This window comes from Podarcis muralis, chromosome 12 (assembly GCF_964188315.1).
Source record: "Podarcis muralis chromosome 12, rPodMur119.hap1.1, whole genome shotgun sequence".
Classification (NCBI taxonomy): domain Eukaryota; kingdom Metazoa; phylum Chordata; class Lepidosauria; order Squamata; family Lacertidae; genus Podarcis; species Podarcis muralis.
This window is the reverse complement of record NC_135666.1, coordinates 7571198-7591120: the sequence shown is the minus strand read 5'-3', so window position 1 is coordinate 7591120 and position 19923 is coordinate 7571198. Positions and strand designations below refer to the sequence as shown.

Sequence of the window (19923 nt, the reverse complement as noted above, 5' to 3'; positions counted from 1 at the left end):
AAGGTAAAGATACCCCTGACCATTAGGTCCAGTCGTGGACGACTCTGGGGTTGCGCGCTCATCTCACTCTATAGGCTGAGGGAGCCGGCGTTTGTCTGCAGACAGTTTCTGGGTCATGTGGCCAGCATAACTAAGCTGCTTCTGGCAAAGCAGAGCAGCGCACGGAAACGCCATTCACCTTCCCACCGGAGCGGTACCTATTTATCTACTTGCATTTGACATGCTTTCGAACTGCTAGGTTGGCAGGAGCTGGGACCAAGCAATTGGAGCTCACCCCATCGTGGGGGTTCAAACCGCCAACCTTCCGATTGGCAAGCCCTAGGCTCAGTGGTTTAGACCACAGCGCCACCCGCGTCCCCAATGTCCACTTATCCCCAGTGTAAATATGACATATCGGCAAAAGTTGGAAATTGAAAGATCACTATAGCATGTACACGAAAATCGATTTCAGATTTGAAATCAGCATTGAAAGAACATATAAGAACAGTTGAAAAATCTCATGCAACAGAAAATGGAAAAAAAAAATGTTCCCCAGTGTAATGGCGAGCTGGGGGAAAACAGTCAGGAGGGGACACAAGATCTACCCACCCTGGAAGAATGGCAGATGAAGGTGATGGACTATATGGAACTGGCGGAAATGACCGGCAGAATCCGAGACCAGGGAGAAGAGTCGGTGGAAGAAGATTGGAAGAAATTTAAAGACTACTTACAGAAATACTGCAAAATTAATGAATGTTAGAATGATGTTGGATTGAAGTTAAGTGGTTTTCAGCAGTAATGTTATAAAGATGTGCAAAAATGGATTGTTAACAGGTGATAATCTAAAGTTATAATATATTAAGATTAAAGATTAGGATAAAAACAAAGAGGGAAAGGATTTGCTGAACCAACTAATTGAACTGGATACAAAAAAGGGAGGCGTGAGGAGGTCTGGGGAACAAGCGAATGAAAGATAAGACACGGAAAGACTGAATTGTTTTTAACTGTTTTTACTTTGTATTTTTTCTTTTTCTTTTTTCTTTTTGTAACATTTTGAAAACTTTAATAAAAATCTTTTAAAAAAATAAGAAACAAGATTTGAGCTCCACCGTTAAACATGGAGGTCTGGCTGGAAGGAACATGGACATTATAGAGAGAGTGCCCCTCCGAGACTTGGTGTTAAATATAAAGGACTTTCAAAGAAACCGGCAGAGAGGGACTGAGAGAGACTTAAGGGCCTCGGACGTGAGGTTGCCAGGCTGATAGTAGATGGACTAATGGACAATGGTTCTGGGATCGAAACCGGGGAAGGGAGGGTGGGGTTTGGAAATCCAAAGGGTGTTTGATTTTTTCTACTCTTTTTTAAATTTTGTGTTGTTATTAGTATAAGAATGGGGAATTCGTGGAAGGGAAACTGGGTCGACCTTAGAAAAAGTTCTCAAATGTAAAGGATTGAGGTATATAAGTTAAAAGTTGATATACAAATTGAATTAAATATAATAACAAATTAAGGTTAAAAATATAATATAATAAATATAATAACAAATTAAGGTTAAAAATTTAGGGATAAGAACTTGTTGGATAAATATTTGGACATGGAATACAAGAAGGGGAGGTGAGGGGAAGTTGCGGAAAAAAGTTATTGAAAATGGGATTGTAAAGGATGATTTTTTTTATTTTTTTTCTTGTTCTTGTTCTTTTTGTTTTTTGTATCATTTGAAACTCTAATAAATATTATTTTAAAAAAAACCTTTTTTAAAAAAGGAAAGAAAACAGTCAGGAGGGGCCACTTGAGATTTCACAAGATCTTCCCAGAGCCCAGTAAGCAAGGCTTAGAAAGCTTTTTCTGCGCTGAGTTTTCCTGCCACAGGACAGCGGCAGTGCCTGAAAGGGGAAGGGAAAAGGCGGCTTTGGAATCTTCTCCTCCACATATTCCCTCGGCTCCACCCTTTGCTTGCATTTGCCCTGTGCCATTCTTGTGAAAACGAGGAGGTATAAATAGGTGTCTAGGCAGATCCCCCGCTGGGCACAGGATAGTGACCACAGCTGCTCTCTCAATCCCTTGTTTGCAAGGACGGCATTCTTTCCTTCGAAAAGGCACAGGCTGCGCTGGGCTCCGGTTTCAAAGGCTTAAGAGGGTGCTGCTCGGAGGCAGACAGCCTGCGCACGTTTCCAGCAATGCTCAGTGTTCAGGGACTTTGCCTGCTCTCTGCAGACCTCGCCCAATGATGTGCCTGCAGGCATTTCCATGATGGCGATGTGGTTGCCGGGTTCAGTTTTCACACATCAACATATCACACTTGTGTTTCGGACAGCCTGCACCAGATACTTGTCTTGGGTTTTGCTTTGTTTTTTAATTATTTTTACTTTTCAAATTTATACATTTCACCAATTTTACAATCATCTTAATATTTCAAAACTTGACTTCCTTCCCCCTCTTCCCACTGTTCCTTAAATTTATTTTTAATGTCTCTTGCATATCCAAATCAACTTAATTTGCTTATTTATTCATCCACTTTGAATACAGTGGTACCTTGGGTTAAGTACTTAATTCGTTCCGGAGATCCGTTCTTAACCTGAAACTGTTCTTAACGTGAAGCACCACTTTAGCTAATAGGGCCTCCTCCTGCTGCTGCGCCGCCGGAGCACAATTTCTGTTCTCATCCTGAAGCAAAGTTCTTAACCCAAGGTACTATTTCTGGGTTAGCGGAGTCTGTAACCTGAAGCGTCTGTAACCTGAAGCATTTGTAACCTGAGGTACCACTGTATATGCTCTTATAATACAGCAGGTTATTACAATAATCCTGCCAATTTTCTTATCTGTTTACAATTTATCTGTAAATATTCAATAAACCATTTCCAAACAAAAAGTTTGTTATCTTGATTTATCGGGTCCTCCCTTAAAGAGGGCACGTGTTGCAGTGAGACCGGGCAACCAAACCCTGCATTGTGGGTGGGTAAGATTGGTCAGCCACAACACCCGATTGGTAGGTCCCTTGATGCAGGGTTTAATCAGGCCAATGGGATGCAGGCTAAACGGATCAAGGGACCTATGCACGTGACCCAGAGCTTCCTCTTTCGGAGCTTGCATTCAGAACACCCACCCACCTCTCCCTGCTTTTAGGGCTTTGCGCTTGACCTTGCTATGCCGTCGTGTGTCGTTTGTCATTGGGACAGGGGCATGGCAGGAATTTTCCCCACTTGGCTGATGGTTTGCACAAAATTTGGGGTGTTCAAAGTTACACAGGGATGGCCCTTGCTTTCACCTACTGTGATGGCCTGGGAATCGGATTCAGAGGCTGAACCTGAGGATTCCCAGCCTGCACAGGAGTCCCCGCCTCCAGGGCTGGCTGAGCCGGGGCTGGGACTTGAACCTGAAGGGCCCTCACCTGTGCTGGATCCTCAGGAGCAGACACCAGCTGAGTCTGCTCTGGCTCCTGAGGTGATGGAGGACCCATTGCCTGCAGGTGCTCCTCTCCCAGCCCTGTCAGGGGAAGCTGAGGTTGCCTCTGGGTCCAGTAACCCTCCAGCCTCTCCTGAGCTGCAGAGGCTCAGGGCAGAGAGGCGGAGGGAACTAAGTTCCTGCAGGAGGAGTGCTCGCCTCCAGGCCAGGAGAGGCGAGTCACCTGTGGGCCGGGGCTGCCCTATGCCTCAGAGGAGATAAGGCCAGTCAGCCCAGTCCCAGGTTGCGGGAGCAACATTCTTGGAAACCTATTCCTGCCAGCACCCTGACCTGCTCTCCCTGAGTTCCTGACCACGCCCGGCTCCTTGCCTTGGACCCCGCTTCTCCCTCAACGGACAACCTCCAGACCCTTGACCCAGGACCGGACTCAGACCATGCCGCACGGTAACTCCCCCCAGGACCAGCACACCTACGAAATGATGGACAGTCTGAGATCTGCCCACATCAAAGCATCTGGCACATAAATAGGATGGATGGAGGGAAAGTCTTCTGTTGTGCTTTTAACATATCCAAACCGAACACCCAAATCGCAGCCTCTGATAACTCGCAGAGAGAGGTATGTCATCTCTTTGATGGGCCGCACTTTGAGGTCTCGCCAACACGAGAAACTTTGCTGCGATGTCACACAGAGGGTCATTTGTTCCCATCAGCAGAAAGTCAGAGGGGTTGTCGCCCTTCCAAACCCCCTAGGGAGGGATGTGGGATCCAGGCAGCGCTAAACGAAGCTGGGTGAAGTGTCCCCTGGGAGGTAAAAAAAAAAGGCTGTCACGGCAAAAGGCAGAGAGGAGAGAAATACGATCCGCCTCTTGGCCTGGCCGCGGCTTAATTTAGAGCTCCAGCAGAAGTCGCTGCACTCTTCCAGTTGGCTCTCCCCAAAAGGAGCTGCTATCGTAGCAGCACTGGGTGGAGGGGGGCAGAAAGTGCCGCCAGAATCTTGCTGCTAAAAACCACAGGTGTTTGTAGCTGTGCACATGGGATGTGGGTGGTGCTGTGGTCTAAACCACTGAGCCTCTTGGGCTTGCTGATCAGAAGGTCAGCAGTTCGAATCCCTGCAACAGAGTGAGCTCCTGTTGCTCTGCCCCAGCTCCTGCCAACCTAGCAGTTGGAAAGCACATCAAAGTGCAAGTAGATAAATAGGTACCGCCCCGGCGGTAAGGTAAATGGCATTTCTGTGCGGTGCTCTGGTTCGCCAGAAGCGGCTTAGTCATGCTGGCCACATGACCCGGAAGCTGTACGCCGGCTCCCTCAGCCAATAAAGCGAGATGAGCGTCGCAACTCCAGAGTTGGTCACGACTGGACCTAATGGTCAGGGGTCCCCTTTACCCTTTACCTTTTAAGTACCATCTATAAAACATCTTGATTAGGTTTTTCCTCAATACTTCAGTGTTGCCTCTGTCAAACTCAACAGGGAAGAGCAGAGAGGCAAAACCAGAATGAGTTAGCTGTGTCTCTCATCGACTCTCTGGCACCACCACTTGGTGGCCGCCCTGCCTTTCACCCCAGGAAGAAAGAACGAAAGAAGTATTGTTACCTTAGAAATGGAAGCAAGAAGAAATTCCGACGAAAGAAGAACGGCAGACAAAATTAATGGACTGCGCAGAATTAGATAAAATGACAGGAAGGATTCAAAACCTGCGGGACCAGAGATTCACAGAAGACTGGAAAAAATATACCAACTATTTGAAGAGCAACTGTAATCAACAAATTGCGCTAGTAGGACTACAAGAAGTTTTGCAAGGAGGAATATATGAAACATTGCAAAATAGAGAAAGATGAGAGATATTAGTTATGAGATTTAAATGTAATAGCGAAAGTAAGAAATGTATGTTAAGTTATTAGATTGGAAATTTTTCAGATGTGATTGATGGAAGTCAAAAAATTTGTATAAGGTGTAAAAGTATGTTTAATTAGGCTGTGGATATAGGCTGTAGGGTTAGAAGCAGAAGATAGTGTATTTTTAAATAATATTATTTGTAAGCGATAAAATGTGAAGTTATTTTAAATGTGATTAAAAAAAAGATGGTCGGAACTACGATATACGGAAACTGCTAAAGATGAAGTAAAACGAAAATCAGATAGGTGGGACTTGGGGAAGCCCACTTAACAATGTTTAGAAAAAATAAGGATAAGACAAGAATTTGTTTGTATTGCTTGTTTTTCTGTTTGTGTTGTTTATTTGTGTTATAAAATGAATAAAAAAAAAATTGGGAAAAAAATTGTTATACATAATTTCCCCGTAAAAAAACACCTCGTCTTATACACTGAAAAATACGGTGCATTTCTCGAGTTGCTCTAAAACAACTTCCAGCATACGATTCCTCGCTTCGCTCTCTTTTTCTGTCGCACACAGTGCTTGACAAACGTCCAAATCTGCTGAAGTGGTTGGAGGAAACAGGCGAGATAGACAAAGGGGTCCCTTGGCATTCTCCGTGGCGATGCAGCGCCTCTTGGCTTCGCTGAGTTTGGGGTTGGTATCCTGCCCTGCCTGGAGCCACGGACTGAATGGCAAGGGCCATTTGGTTTGCAGCAGACGTCACCTGCTTCGTTGACCAAGGAAAAAGGTCTCATCAGGACAGGCTACACATTACAAGCAAAACCGTGCCACAGAGAGGCCCGGCAGAATGACTTCAATTCGTGTTTTTCTTATTTATTTATTTTTTCCTTCAAATTTTTTTCTTCATTTTATAACACAAATAAAGAACACAAACAGCAAAACAAACAAATTCTTCTCATATCCTTGTTTTTCTAAACACTGTTAAGTGGGCTTCCCCAAGTCCCGCCTATCTGATTTTCATTTTACTTCGTCTTTAGCAGTTTGCATATATCATAGTTTCTAACCATCTTTTTTAAAAAATCACATTTAAAATAACTTCACATTTTATCGCTTACAAGTAATATTATTTTAAAAATACACTATCATCTACTTCTAACCCGACAGCCTATATCCGTTTCCAAAGCTATTCTAAGATTTAAATATTAACATCGCTCTTAACCACTACACCACACTGGCTCTGGAAACATCATCTGAATTGCCCCTCACTGTGCTGGTGGTTGAAGTTTTAAAACAACACAGTTGCTGCCCTCTAGTGGAAAGCACCTTCTGACCAACGCAAACAGAAGAGCTTCCTCATAATTATCTGTTTCTCTGAATCCCTTCTCAGACTCTGAATTATTTGATTATAATCTTGTGGATTCATGGCCGAGGCGAGTTTTGAACCAGGGCCTTTAGACTTGAGACACACGGCCACTTTTGCTAGCTCATCTAATCCTTTTTTAAAAGATCGTAGCTATTTACAACGTAGTAATACCACCCACGTTCTTGGTACCTGACAGACCGAAATCGGCAAAAGGCAGGCCCAGTACGCCATTTTGGATTTTGACTGGGAGAGGAAGAGGGGTCAGAAATACATGTAACGATACAAGCACAGGGTTCTCAGCTCCATAACACTAATTGGGGGCAGAGAACTGGCAGACAGGATTAATAGCCATTAATAGGGAAAAAAGAATGTGAAAATGAAGGTCAAAAACCAAAAAAGGAGTGGTCTGAGACCTTCTCACAGCAATTGTATATAAAACCAATCATATGCGTGTTCGTGTATATATAAGGTAAAGGGACCCCTGACCATTAGGTCCAGTCGTGGCCGACTCTGGGGTTGCGGCGCTCATCTCGCTTTTTTGGCCGAGGGAGCCGGCGTACAGCTTCCGGGTCATGTGGCCAGCATGACTGAGCCACTTCTGGCGAACCAGAGCAGCGCACGGAAACGCCGTTTACCTTCCCACCAGAGCGGTACCTATTTATCTACTTGCACTTTGACGTACTTTCGAACTGCTAGGTTGGCAGTAGCAGGGACCGAGCAACGGGAGCTCACCCCATCGCGGGGATTCAAACTGCCGACCTTCTGATCGGCAAGTCCTAGGCTCTGTGGTTTAACCCACAGCGCCACCCGCGTCCCATATATATATTACTTGCAGTTTAATCAAGAGACGCTTGTTACCATCAAAACCTAATAGAAAGGCGGTGTTGGTTATAATAATATGTTTAATAAAAGCAGTCATTGGGTTATACTGTGTCGATCAATATCATTCAGAACACCATGATAAAGCCGAGGATTTTACAGATTTGAAATTCCAGTTTGCTCACAGCTATAAGGTTACATTTATTAGTTGCGAACAACAGGATAGCAACATTTATTGACACATATGGGCAGGTTGCTGCAAAATCAGCAGCTGCAGGTCTGCTACCTTTTTGAAACATTTTGTCTTTTTGGGTTGTTAATTTCATTCCAAGGACTTCTGTTTAACTTATTGATGTTTCAACACTGCTTCACATCATGGCCTGCCAACAGACAACAATTCAAACTAGACTGTTTCCTCGCTTAGGAAAAGAGGCTGCAGGCCTGAAAAGCTGGAAGATAATAGCTGTTGCCCAACCAGAGATTTGAAGAAGGCTGATTTAATTGCTGCTCATTATTGGGTTGAATTTTTGGCTGGTGACTTACGAGCGTAGAACAGGATATAACCAGCACCCCCTGGCCACTAACAGATCCATTTTCCTCCTGGAGGGAGGCAAGTGATCTCCCAACCTCATGATGAGGTTCAGGAAACAGTGAGACCATCTTGTCATTGGTGAGGACTCCACACAACCTCTCCTCCTCTCCAATCTTTGAGCCGGACAGGAAGCCAGGGGCTTCCTTTCAGATAGAGTTCGGTATGGTGTCACAATCAAGAACTGCCCCACTTAGGGGAGGCTCAGAATTGGTGGCAATGACAGATTTTGGTTCGCTACCAGGGGGAGTCCAAATGTATGGAGGACCTTGCTGCACTGCTAAGGGTTCAGCATTCCGTGAACGTGGGTGGCGCTGTGGTCTAAACCACTGAGCCTCTTGGGCTTGCCGATCGGAAGGTTGGTGGTTCAAATCCCAACAGAGTTGCTCTGTCCCAGCTTCTGCCAACCTAGCAGTTCAAAAGCACACCAGCACAAGTAGATAAATAGGTACCACTGCAGTTGGAAGGTAAAGGGCGTTTCCATACGCTCTGGCTTCCATCACGGTGTTCTGTTGCACCAGAAGTGGTTTAGTCATGCTGGCCACAGGACCCCGAAAGCTGTCTGTGGACAAATGCCAGCTCCCTCGGCCTGAAAGCAAGATGAGCGTCTCAATCCCATAGTCACCTTTGATGGGACTTAACTGTCCAGGGGTCCTTTACCTTTTTATTCTGTGTTTAATTCTGTGCTACCAAAGAAAAGTGTGTTTTTTGGCAATTGAGAGAGAGAGAGAGAGAGAGAGAGAGAGAGAGAGAGAGAAGAATTCAAGATGCTGTAATGCCACCCAAAGTGAAAAGAAGTGGAAGTTTTAGAATTTAATGTTAGGTAATAAATCATCAATGGGACGTGGGTGGCACTGTGGTCTAAAACCACAGAGCCTAGGGCTTGCCGATTGGAAGGTCAGCCGTTCGAATCCCCGCGATGGGGTGAGCTCCCATTGTTTGGTCCCAGCTCCTGCCAACCTAGCAGTTCGGAAGCACACAAAAAAGTGCAAGTAGATAAATAGGTACTGCTCTGGCGGGAAGGTAAACTGCATTTCCATGAGCTGCTCTGGTTTGCCAGAGTGGCTCAGTCATGCTGGCCACATGACCTGGAAAAACTGTCTGTGGACAAACGCTGGCTCCCTTGGCCAGTAAAGCGAGATGAGCGCCACAACCCCAGAGTAGTCCGCAACTGGTCTGAACGGTCAGGGGTACCTTTACCTTTAATAAATCATCATCATCATTTTCATTATAATCACCATCATAATTTTATTATTTATACCACACCCATCTGGCTGGGTTTCCCCAGCCACTCTGGGCAGCTTAAAGCATATACAAAAACATAGCAAAGCATCAAACATTAAAAACTAAATAAAGATTAAACTATTTACAATCTGCTATTTAAGGCTCACATCATAAGGGTTAATCTTCCACCACAATTGTTTCTAATTCAGAGCTAAGAGAGGTTGACCACCTATCTCTTAAACAGGCATGGCACCAACACAGGAATATCCCTCACTTTGTTGCTTTGCTTGTTCACAACCCAGAGGAAACTCTGAAGAGGAAACGCTGGACCTTCTAAGCCACAGAGTGCCTTACGTCTTGGGTAGGCTTAGTGAAAAAGGGTTGCATGTTGTGAAAATTTATCAATTGATGGTCTCTCTCAAGAGAGAGAGAGAGAGGAATCGCTTTTGCCGCCAACAACCTAATGCAGAGCCACACTGGCAGCGTAGAGTTTAACACTGTGCATGAGATTGTGCAAAGTTGTAGTTATTGCAGCGCCATTTCCGAGTGAGGTCTTTCTCTAGGGTACATAAGAACTCTGGACAGGCTTCAATTGACCGCTTCCTAGGGCTTGGGCTTCACCCAGTATTCTTGATACATGGAATAAATGACGCCTGGAAGAGAGAGAGAGAAAGGCGTGTTAGATAGGAGGGTTTGAGTTCAAAGCCGTCTTTCTTTGACTGGGGAAAGAGACGGCAACAAAAACTACATCCTTGCTGGAAGACCGATCCCAAACAGTGGGTATCACAACCTACTAAGGAAGTCAGATTTAACAGTGTGATTGATCTGTTGCGTATTCTTACTATGTGGGACACACATCTTGTAAGGTAAAATCAGGGCGGGTGGAGGGGAGGTCCAGAACACTTTGCCAGGGATCAGTTTGTCTGTTTCTATTTCTGTGTAATGGGTGCAGAGGAACCAGCTTGGGAACCATGACGGGAAGAAGGCTCAGAGCTCGGGGAGTGATGGTGGGGAAGTGATGAGTGGTTAGAGGGAGAAGACTGGGAGGAGGAGGTGTTGCAAGCTGAAGAGGGAATGGGGCTTAGTGAGCAGGGGGAATTTGTGGTAGAAAGAAGTCCAAAATCAGAGGCAGAAACGGAAGCAGGAGAGGAGGGAGGCCAAGAGGCAGAGATGAGTCAGGCTTGTGAAGAGTCATGGGTGTTTCCACCTCCTGCTGCAACAAGCTCCCCTCCCCTCTGACTCCCAGAATCAGAAGCGGCATGAAAAGGGCAGAGAAGAGCTTGGCTGCACAGAGGCATAGTCTCTGATTGCTTGGGAAAAGCCCTGGAGGGGAGGAAACTTACTGTATTTTTCGCTCTATAAGACACACTTTTTCCCTCCTAAAAAGGGGAAATGTGTGTGCGTCTTATGGAGCGAATGCAGGCTGTGCAGCGATCCCACTGGCTGTTCTGGCTTCTGGGACTCAGAATATTTTTTTCTTGTTTTCCTCCTCCAAAAACTAGGTGCGTTTTATGGTCTGGAGCGAAAAATACGGTAGATGGCTGTGGGAAGGCAGAGACTTTCAGTCTCAGCAGCCGATTCATGGGGCCAGACCTACCAAGGGTGACCTGCTGTGCTCATTAGAACCAACAGCCAAGTCTGTGAATATCATGTTTTTGCTAATGGAGAGTTAAATCCAACTTTGAACGTTGATCCTCCACCTGATAGAAGGCTCTTGCCACTCAGATCACAGGAAACAGTCTGCACAGCACAAGAGCAGCCCACATCAATCCACCCTCTCAGGTACCTTGGGAAGCTGAAACAAAGGTTTTCAGGGAAAGACTATTTGCCGCTTATCAGATCAAGGCACAGGAGTCTCCCGTTTCAGTACTGTCAGGGAACTGACATCAGAGACACGGGAGAAGGAGAGGGTCTCAGATTCTGCAGGTGAAGGTCCTAGCACAAGGGGGAGACTCAGCTTGGTGGAAGGGGAAGGAAATACGCGTGACACCAAGAGTCCAGGAGAGCAAGGGGAAGAGGAGGTGGAAGGGCTCCAGGATTCTTCCCTGGAAGTCAGTGAAGAGAGCCCAAGCACTCCACTACCCACGCCCACCCTGCGCAGGAGACTCCCGCGCAATGAGAGGCGGAGATGATTAGGTGTCAAACAGCTTTTATGCTGGCAGAGGTTTAAGAAACGCCCACAGACAGATTCTGCCAGTGACTGAGGCAGTCAAGCGGAGCTGGGCTGTGCAGTCCGAAGGATTTAACCAGACAACCAAGCACCCAAACGGGGTCGGCTTATGCACGAGTAACTCCAAACCACTACAAGTACGTACCGCAGGTCATGGCCCCCACAACGAATCCCTGCGCTGCGACACGCATATGAATCAGGTGGACGGACATTTTGGTGTCCCCTCTGTGCTTCAGCTTGTACAGCCCATAGGCCACCACAGCTGCAAAACCCGAAATGCCTAGAATAGGGGAAGAGAGGGTGAGAAGCGCACTGTAGCTTTTTGAATTCCTTGTTTGCCAGCCATGGAAGATAGGAAGTGCCTACAGAGGGTGGTGAATACAGCACAAGATATTATGGGCTGTCCCATGAATCCAATGGATGAAATAGCGGAAGAACGTTGCCCCAGGAGAGTGAGGAAAATTCTCAGGGATGATTCACACCGTGGCCGGCACTTTCTTGATCTCCTGTCCTCGGGCAGAAGATATAGAAGCAGGATTAGTCGCACCAACAGGGTAAAGAACAGCTTCTGTCCATGGGCTGTTAGGCTGCTGAATGAAAATATAAGAACAGGGCAATTGACTTTTGGGTTTGGTGGGTGTGCGTCAGTAAACGAGGGGAATTAAGAGTAAGAGAGCTGAGTGGGGGTTGCTCGTGTAATCTCACTGTATACAAGTTGTACAAGTGACAACAAAGTATTTCAATTCAATTCAAACTTCAATTCAGTTCTACTGTACTGGCTACAACAAGGAAGCAACATCTCAAGGGAATTTCCTGACTGTCCAAGACTTTGTTTATACCCATTGCCTAAGAGGGAAATTGCGTTTTCCCCCTAGATCACAAAAGGAGGGTGATGGCGAAATGTTTCTGTGTCAGAGCAACTTACCAATTGGGACAAACGGAGACTCCCGGGACTTTCTGATCAGCTTTGAGGTTTGGCTGTCGTCCGTCTCATAGCTAGGGAGAGGATTTTCTGAACCGGACGCCATGCTAACTGCAAGGAAGGAAGTGATAAAAGATGAAAGATACTCGTTCCTAACCTACCTGAAAAAAAATCCAGATTTTCCCCTGAAGAAGATATCATAGAAGGGACCATGAGGGCCATCTAGTCCAAACCCCTGAAATGCAGGAATCTTTTGCCCCATGTGGGGCTCAAACCCGTGACCTTGAGATTAAGAGTCTCACACTCTGCCGACTGCACTATCCCAGCTACGTTTACTTTCTAATTTTGTTGTAATAAACTACACAAATGAATAAACACTTCACATGGTATTTCAAATCTAGACAGACAGAACAATAATACGAATATCGATACCAGCAACCCAGGAAATAATATCACAGTTCAAAGATACAGTCTAACAAGACAAAAGCATTAAAGGAGAGCAGTGATTGGGTGTGGCTTAGGGAGTTCCAAGGGCCAAATGGAGAGGTCCTGGGGGCCGCCAGGCCTGAGGTTCCTCAGCTCCACTATAGAAGGAACATTATTTTAACCGCTCCCAGTACACTAGGTGAATTATATTCCTGGTACAGAGAAGTTACTTGGACTGTGGGGAAAAGTTTGGAGGAAGAAAGTTGTTTGCAGAACCAAACATGTCCCTCAATCTAATCACATGACACCTGATCCATAGATCTGCTTGCCTAATTCTTCCAGGGATTTGCAAGACCATGGTTACCATAAAAGGTAAAGGGACCCCTGACTGTTAGGTCCAGTTGTGGCCGACTCTGGGGTTGCGGCGCTCATCTTGCTTTATTGGCCGAGGGAGCCAGTGTACAGCTTCCAGGTCATGTGGCCAGCATGACTAAGCCGCTTCTGGCAAACCAGAGCAGCGCATGGAAACGCTGTTTACCTTCCCGCCGGAGTGGTACCTATTTATCTACTTGCACTTTGACGTGCTTTCGAACTGCTAGGTTGGCAGGAGCTGGGACCTGAGCAATGGGAGCTCACCCCGTCGCAGGGATTTGAACTGCCGACCTTCTGATCGGCAAGCCCTAGGCTCTGTGGTTTAACCCACAGCGCCACCCACGCCCGCGTCTATGGTTACCATAGAAGATACCAAATCTGTGACTATTTTATAGGGATGCCTTATTGCATACCAGGCCCCTTCATCTCAGCCTATCCTCTCACATGGAGAAAGCTTGTGTAGCCCCACGGAGCGCTTGAAAATGGAACGCAAACGTTTGTACGAATGGGGAGGAGCAATATGGCGCCCACAGTATTTAATTCATAAGTGGAAATTGGGCAGAGTTAGTTTGAATACAGTACTAGCTATTGGGTAGGATAAACGAAGCAGGCAGCGCCAGATTTAGGGCGGTTGCCCCGCAGAGGGTGCCGAGCTGAGGGGGCGCAAAATTGAGAAGACCCATAATTGAGAAGATCCATGTGGGGGCGCCCAAATTTTGGGCGCCATATTGCGAAAGATTACTGGGCTGCAAGGGAAACCAGATTGTTCCTGGTCCTCCAGTCACCTTAGTGCTCAGGGAAACAGCATGAGAAGAAGCAGAGGATATTTTGGGGGTGGAGGGGGTGGGGGACACAAGTGAGGTCACGGCAGCAGAGGAGTCAAGGTGAATGTGGAACATCAAAGAGCAAGGGTTCCCAAACTCATCCCCCTACCCTACTAAAAATTTTTTTATCCACAACAGCATCCTGCACAACCCGCTAAGGAAGATAATAACCCAATAAAATTCAAGGCAGTAGCAATTAATTGCACATTTATTCAAAACCCAGTTGGAATTGTGTATTTAGTTTAATCAATTCTGCAAAATTTGGGAACTTGATTCAGTGGTACTGGCTGTTCGAAGCCACATAGACATTTATACCTTTACTGCCCTACTTTTCTCTCAGTGACCCCCTGGGTCAGGCATGTCCAAAGTCTGCTTTGGGGGCCTAATCCGGCCTGCCGGTCGATTTAATCCGGCCCCCGTGGCAGTATAGGGGTAAAATCCTAAATAAAGATCCCCTGGCAGTTTACAATATGCACCTTGCAATATTAATCTTATTTCTTTATTGATAAGTGGCTGGGAGTACAACTCCATCGAACGCTTTAGGACTTTATTTTTTCAGCAAACTCTCCCCTTCCTCAAAACAGTTTGCCTGAGGATATAAATGTGCCATTGCACTGTTCTGCTATAGACGGCTTCGCTTCCTATGCATTTCGCATAATATAAAACATTTCCCAAGAGGAACCGTCGCATCGAAGAATGATCTAACGAAAGGATCGTTTAAAAATAACAATACTTTCTTCGGCCAGAAGGTGGCATAAGGAGAAAAGGCGGCTGGACTCTGCCTTTCTTACAACAGCAGCGACTCAAAGAGAAACCCTTCGATTGCGCCATCAAGCGCAGCTGACAAGCGCCTGGAGGGCCGGACACGGGTTCAAATCCGTGCAATGGCCAGGACGCTCCCTGGGAGACCAGGAACACCTCGCCTACCTTGCAGGGCCGTTTTGCGAGGATTAAGGTGCAGATCCCCATGCACGCAGCCTTGAGCAAAGTAGGGCATACGCGTAAAATAGGGATGCAATTAACGGAGTTTCCCCCAGTCAGATGATCCCTGTTTAAAAAGCACTTGCCCGTTCTCTTTAAAAACTGCTTAAAAGGTATTTCCGCCCCCCAACCCCCCCCCCCCACTTCTCCTTGGGGTTTAATTTCCCCTTTTGCACCCCAGTCTCACCCCAGCGGTCGTCCCGGTGCTCGGACGACGGAGCTACTGCGCGCAGCGGTTCCCAACCTGCGGTTCCCCAGATGTTGTTGGACTACAACTCCCATCATCCCCGAGCTCTGGCCTTGCTCGCTAGGGGTGATGGGAGTTGTAGTTCAACAACATCTGGGGACCCGCGGGTTGAGAAAGGCTGCTCCTGCCCTTCCCACGCTGAACGATGCAGCGGCTCCAGAAATGAAATGACATGAAATACTTTATTGTCACTTGTGGAAACTACAACTCCCAGAAAGCATTGCGCTGCTAGAGAGCTTCCCCCTATTGGTGGGCCGGACGGGGTTTTCCTCCCTCCCCCGCTGCGCTTTTCAAATGTCTATCACTGTATCCTGGCCAATCATAGCGAAGGAACCTTGGCAGCTGCCTTTTTTTCCTGAATGAAATCGTCGGTCTATCTAGCCCAGTGTTGCCTACACGGACTGGCAGCATCTCTCCAGGCGGTTTTAGACAGCGAGTCTTTCCCAGCCCCGCCTGGAGATGCCAGCAGGGCATGCCCGCTGGGCTATGGACTTTACCCCCTTCCTCTGCTGGGTTTAAGGAAGGCCAGCTCTGCTGTTTTATTGGAAGTGAAATATTTATTAAAATGGTGCAAGCCTTATGTGAGAATAGGAGGCCTGCTCTGCACGTGTAGCGTGAGCTAGTGCCGTGCAAGACCTTGATGGCCAGGGTTCAAAATCCATCCCCGGTTTGTATGCTGTTGGTGGGTTATTGTCATTGTCTTGTTGGGCTGTGTATGTGATAAAGGCGAGCCATACCTGGGTAAAGGCGTCTTCTTCTGTTTCTCCCCGTGTCAGTTTCAGTTTATTGGTTAATTTTTCTAGTAGGGCTGTTTCCCATACTATTTGGTACCACTGGTCCATGCTTACTCCTGGCAGGTCTCTCCAGTGTCTGGTTATGGTGTTTCTGGCTGCTGAAAGGAGGTGGGTTATGAGTTCTTTGTGGCGTACCTGATCCAAAACACCCATCCACCCCACTCCTACACGAAAACAAAGATCACCACAGCCAATCACAAACAAACAACCACACCCTAGGCCAACCCCAACCTCTCTCACCACCAAAGGAACACAAGTGAACAGAACAAGCAACGCTGACACCAAACCCCACATACATTAAGCATAACAGAAACATCACCACCTGACCCCCCCATCCGACCCCCTGACCCCCTTCTTTTTTTTCTCTCCCCCTAATGTCTCAACAAATGAAACGGATTTGTAAAAATGTTACATGGAAAAAATATGAGAGACATTACACTTCTGTGAAACAAAAAAATCTTTAATAATTTTTTTTTTGAAAAAAACACAGCCATCCCTGGTCATTGAACCAAAAAGGATGACCTTAGGCCAGTCTCTCTCTCTCTCTCTCTCTCTCTCTCTCTCTCTCTCTCTCTCTCTCTCTCTCGTCTAACCTACCTCTTAGGGTTGTTGTGTGTGGGAGGTGGGGGGGGGGAGGGGAGGAAGAACCACATATGTTTCCTTGAGTTTCTTGTAGGGCAGGTAGGATATAAATGTGCCTTGTGACGCAGCAGAGCCACGTTCAAGTTACAAGAAATGAGATTCCAACTAAACACCAGGAATAACTTTCTGGCAGTTAGAGCTGCCTCCCTTGGAGGTTTTTAAGCACAGGGTGGATGTTCCATCTGCCATGGATGCTTTTGTTGTTGTTTAGTCCATAGCTGTCAAATTTCAGATTTGAAAATAAGGGATCAGCAGCCTCACCTGTCCCGGGGACAGTCTACGGGATATCTAACAATCCGGGATAGCAGCGGGGAAACGGCGCTGGAATAAGGGAATTTCCCGCAAAAAGGGGGAAGGTTGACAGCTATGGTTTAGTCGTGTCCGACTCTTCGTGACCCCCTGGACCAGAGCACGCCAGGCACTCCTGTCTTCCACTGCCTCTTGCAGTTTGGTCAAACTCATGCTGGTAGCCTTGAGAACATTGTCCAACCATCTCGTCCTCTGTCGTCCCCTTCCCCTTGTCCCCTTCTCCTCCATGGGACTCTCAAGAGTCTTCAACCTTTTTGAATCCATGGCTCCTACATTCTTTCTGTGGCACCCATGTGGGGCTCAGGAGCCCAGTTATATGACCCCTTGCCTGCAGAGCTGGCAGCCTCACACCTTTTCTTGAACACCCTCCATTGTGGAGTGTCCCCTTAGCCTCCTCTCCCCTCTCCCTCCGAGAGTGCAGCCGCAGCTGCCGCCCCTGATCTCTAAGCTGCGACCCCCTGTCCCAGAGGGACAGAGGCCAGTGTTGCCCACGGCCCTCCTGACTATCATTCAAGGTACCCCAGGGTGCCATGGCACACCGGAAGAAAACCACTGCTTTAGCTAATAATTCCTGCGTTGCAAAGGGTTGAATTAGATGACCTCCAGGGTCCATTCCATCTCTACAATTCTATTTATTTATTTAGTTGTAAAGTTAATTAACTTTAAGTAAAAAAAACCTCCAGGGTGCCTTACATAAACACACCAGATTTGTGGCAAAAAAAACCCCCCAACAACAACCGGAGAGAAACAATTAACAAAGGACCGTGGGAATAATAATAATAATAATTTATTATTTGTACCCCACCCATCTGGCTGGGTTTCCCCAGCCACTCTGGGCGGCTTCCAACAAAGATGAAAAATACACTAAAATGTCACATATTAAAAACTTCCTTGAACAAGGCTGCCTTCAGATGTCTTCTGAATGTCAGGTAGTTGTTTATCACTTTGACATCTGATGGGGAGGGGCGTTCCACAGGGTGGGCGCCACTACCGAGAAGGCCCTCTGCCTGGTTCCCTGTAACTTGGCCTCTTGCAGTGAGGGAACCGCCAGAAGGCCCTCGGAGCTGGACCTCAGTGTCCGGGCAGAACGATGGGGGAGGAGACGCTCCTTCAGATATACTGGACCGAGGCCGTTTAATGTCTAATTCTAATTATGCTTTAGCTGATAATTCCTGCATGGCAGGGGGTTGGACTGGATCAGGCACCCCCAAATTCGGCTCTCCAGCTGTTTTGAGACTACAACTTCCATGATCCCTAGCTAACAGGACCAGTGGTCAGGGATGATGGGAATTGTAGTCCCAAAACATCTGGAGGGACGAGTTTGGGGATGCCTGGACTGGACGATCCTTGGAGTCTACAATTCTATGATTTAAAGCATTTTCCAAAAAAAGAAGTAAACATTAAAATTCTCAATAAAAGATGGATTTGAGAACTGGAAATTTTATAAATATAAGCATGGGGATGAGGGAAGAAGCAGTCCTGGAGGCGCTAAATCACCTGCTGCTTTACTGCTGACTGAGAATAGCTGCTTGGCCTCAGTGCCAGGGGAAGGTGGCGCCGCGGTGCCTTTAGCTGCAATTAGCTGCCCTGTTCTCCGTCAGCATTCGGGGAAGGCAGCACCTCGTGCCTCAGATAAGCAGCGTTATCATCGTGTGATATCAGTGGCGCCTTGAAATCAGCTGGCCTGCTCTCCCTCATGCAAGGAGCGATATATTGCTGTGCATTGCCGGGTCAAAACCATTACAGTCATACCTCGGGTTACAGACGCTTCAGGTTGCGTTTTTTTGGGTTACGGACCGCCGAAACCCAGAAGTACCGGAATGGGTTACATCCGGGTTTTGGCGGTCGCGCATGCGCAGAAGCGCCAAATCGCAACCCGCGTGTGCACAGGCATGGGTTGCGAACACTGCAGGTTGCGAACGTGCCTCCCGCACAGACATAGCTGTCAACGTTTCGCTTTTTTAAAGGGAAATTCCCTTACTCCGGATAAGATTCCTCGCAAGAAAAGTTGACAGCTATGCGCATGGAACACATTCGCAACCCGAGCATCTGCTCTGCCGCGGTGTGATTTTAGAACCGATTTTGGCCGTTATATTGAAAAAAATATATCACACAGCGATAAAACAGACCATAAAATGTGCGATCTTACCATGCAAACATGACAGAAATTTAGTTGGGGGAGGCAAGGGATGCAGCTGTGGACCCCCTAGGTCCATTCCTCAGACCCCCCAGGGGTCCCCAGACCCTTAATTGGGAACCACTGATCTAAGAGGTTTCCATCCCGATCCCAAACTCTGATTTTTGCCAGTGCACAGACTATGGAGGACGCAGCCAAATGCTCTCTGAACTTCCCTCCTCCGGAATCGCGTTCTAATTGGAAATCAGTGTTTACTTAGGTAGCCACCCATTTAAGCTAAGAAGCAGAACCATCACCCTCCCCCAAATTGATCCCCCCCATCTGATGCTTGTTCTTCAGCAAACTGTTACGCATCTGGGGAAACAAAGGAGGCTGCAAAAGGCTGTCTGCGATTGCTTCACCTCACCTAGGTGACTGAACTCTTACCTCTTCCTTGCCTCCAAAGGTTATGTCCATTTGGACACCGGCAAAAAGTTTTGCAAAAGAAATTCTGTATGCCAGAGGTGACTGAAAGCCTTTCCCAGATGATTTCATTTTTTTTTTGGGGGGGGGGGAGCAAGAGAAAGCCTGAAAGTTTATTTTTAGCACCAAACAACAAAATATGTGAGTCCCATGTCGTGTGTGTTGGGAGAACAAGGTAAATGAGTACAGTGGTACCTCGGGTTACATACGCTTCAGGTTACCTACGCTTCAGGTTACAGACTCCGCTAACCCAGATATAGTACCTCGGGTTAAGAACTTTGCTTCAGGATGAGAACAGAAATTGTGCTCCGGCGGCACAGTGGCAGCAGGAGGCCCCATTAGCTAAAGTGGTGCTTCAGGTTAAGAACAGTTTCAGGTTAAGAACGGACCTCTGGAATGAATTAAGTACTTAACCCGAGGTACCAC

At 47.0% G+C, this 19923-nt stretch overlaps 1 protein-coding gene across 1 annotated transcript; it reads right to left on the bottom strand.

Annotated features, from left to right (window-relative positions):
- Positions 1–9209: 9209 nt before the first annotated feature.
- On the bottom strand, positions 9210–15230 carry HIGD1A (HIG1 hypoxia inducible domain family member 1A). Its single transcript, XM_028751351.2, has 4 exons — positions 15094–15230; positions 12307–12414; positions 11527–11661; positions 9210–9864 (listed from the first exon to the last, which is right to left on the bottom strand). Exons 2-4 carry the CDS (start codon positions 12407–12409, stop codon positions 9815–9817), a joined length of 288 nt encoding a protein of 95 aa, XP_028607184.1. The 5' UTR covers positions 12410–12414; positions 15094–15230; the 3' UTR covers positions 9210–9814.
- Positions 15231–19923: the final 4693 nt, after the last annotated feature.

Coding starts and splice junctions, on each gene's coding strand:
- HIGD1A (XM_028751351.2), bottom strand. CDS start 12,409: ATGGCGTCCGGTTCAGAAAATCCTCTCCCTAGCTATGAGACGGACGAC. Junction 11,662..12,306: donor GTCTCCGTTTGTCCCAATTG/GTAAGTTGCTCT, acceptor CCCCTATTCTAG/GCATTTCGGGTTTTGCAGCT. Junction 9,865..11,526: donor TGTGGGGGCCATGACCTGCG/GTACGTACTTGT, acceptor TCTCTCTTCCAG/GCGTCATTTATTCCATGTAT.